This window comes from Nanorana parkeri, unplaced genomic scaffold, assembly GCF_000935625.1.
Source record: "Nanorana parkeri isolate BGI_ZX_2015 unplaced genomic scaffold, ASM93562v1 scaffold2364, whole genome shotgun sequence".
NCBI classification, from domain to species: Eukaryota; Metazoa; Chordata; class Amphibia; order Anura; family Dicroglossidae; genus Nanorana; species Nanorana parkeri.
In genome coordinates this window covers 161,482-162,597 of record NW_017308632.1, presented here as the reverse complement: position 1 = coordinate 162,597, position 1,116 = coordinate 161,482, and the positions used below count along the sequence as shown (strand labels likewise).

At 53.8% G+C, this 1,116-nt stretch overlaps 1 protein-coding gene across 1 annotated transcript in view; it reads left to right on the top strand.

The window, feature by feature from the left end:
* Positions 1 to 260: 260 nt before the first annotated feature.
* The window catches only part of LOC108801515 (oocyte zinc finger protein XlCOF7.1-like), a gene marked incomplete at its 5' end in the record, with an annotated part of 7,360 nt that continues 6,504 nt past the window's right edge, over positions 261 to 1,116 (top strand). The window contains one exon of the mRNA XM_018573402.1: positions 261 to 1,094. Within this exon, the coding sequence (XP_018428904.1) occupies positions 261 to 1,094 (834 nt within the window). The remainder of the gene's footprint in view (positions 1,095 to 1,116) is intronic.

Genomic DNA, 1,116 nt, shown 5'->3' with positions numbered 1-1,116 from the left:
GTGTATAGGTCATTGCTGTGCTGTATGTGTATAGGTCATTGCTGTGCTGTATGTGTATAGGTCATTGCTGTGCTGTATGTGTATAGGTCATTGCTGTGCTGTACGTGTATAGGTCATTGCTGTGCTGTATGTGTATAGGCCAATGTAGTTGGATCTGTATGTGCGTTATCATTAATCGATTATTCGAACAGGAAAATTTTAATCAGTAACCGCCCTAATATGAATACATTGTAATTCACCCCAATTTCTTGTCTCTGCAGGCAGCTGCCACACCAAAGTGCTTTGTCATAGGTTGTCCGAATGGCGCCGAGGACCAGCCCCTGTACCCCGGGGTGACCTTGCATAACTTTCCGACGGAATTTTCCAAAGTGAAGGTCTGGCTCCGGCAAAGCGGGCAGCATCTGGGCAACCCGGACTTGTTGGCGCGTCGCATTCTGAGCAATAGGAGGAATTTTTGGATGTGTTCTTCTCACTTCGGCCCGGACAGTTATTCCATCCACGGCTCCGCGGTCAACCTGAAGCCGGACGCCGTGCCGACCATTTTCCCAAAATTTGAAGATCCCGCCGTCAAAGAGGAAGAGGACGGAGAGGAGCTTCAGCCAGCGGGAGCCGCGGACACCGGCTGCCATGCGGCGTTTACTTCCAAAGAAGAGATTGACGAGTGTGTAGACGAGGAGCGCCGAGTCAGGCATGTTGCCACCACCACCGATCCCCACTGGGGAGTGCGCAGCGTCGGAGTCCTCACCAGGCCGATCCTTATGAAGGAGGCCGCCACCTGCACGTCCAACTCGCGCTTCGGGAAAAACGCCAAGTTTGTAAAGTTACAGCGGCACACCGCGGACAAGGGTGTCCAGTGCTCCACCTTTGATTTGAGTTTCGATGGCGACGCACGAAGCGCAAGGCCGGATTATTTTTACCAGGCCGGCGCGTTCCAGTCTCCAGGTGAAGCGGGATTCGATAAGCCGTTCTTCGGCGCCCCCCCGCACTGGAACGATGAAAGCGGGCTGGACGGGGCGGATCAGGAGTGCAACAGCTCGGGTGAAGGTATCCCAGTGAAGGACAGCAGGTTATTTCTGGCCCTGGAAGATGTGCTGGTCAGTACAAGATATAGGTGGA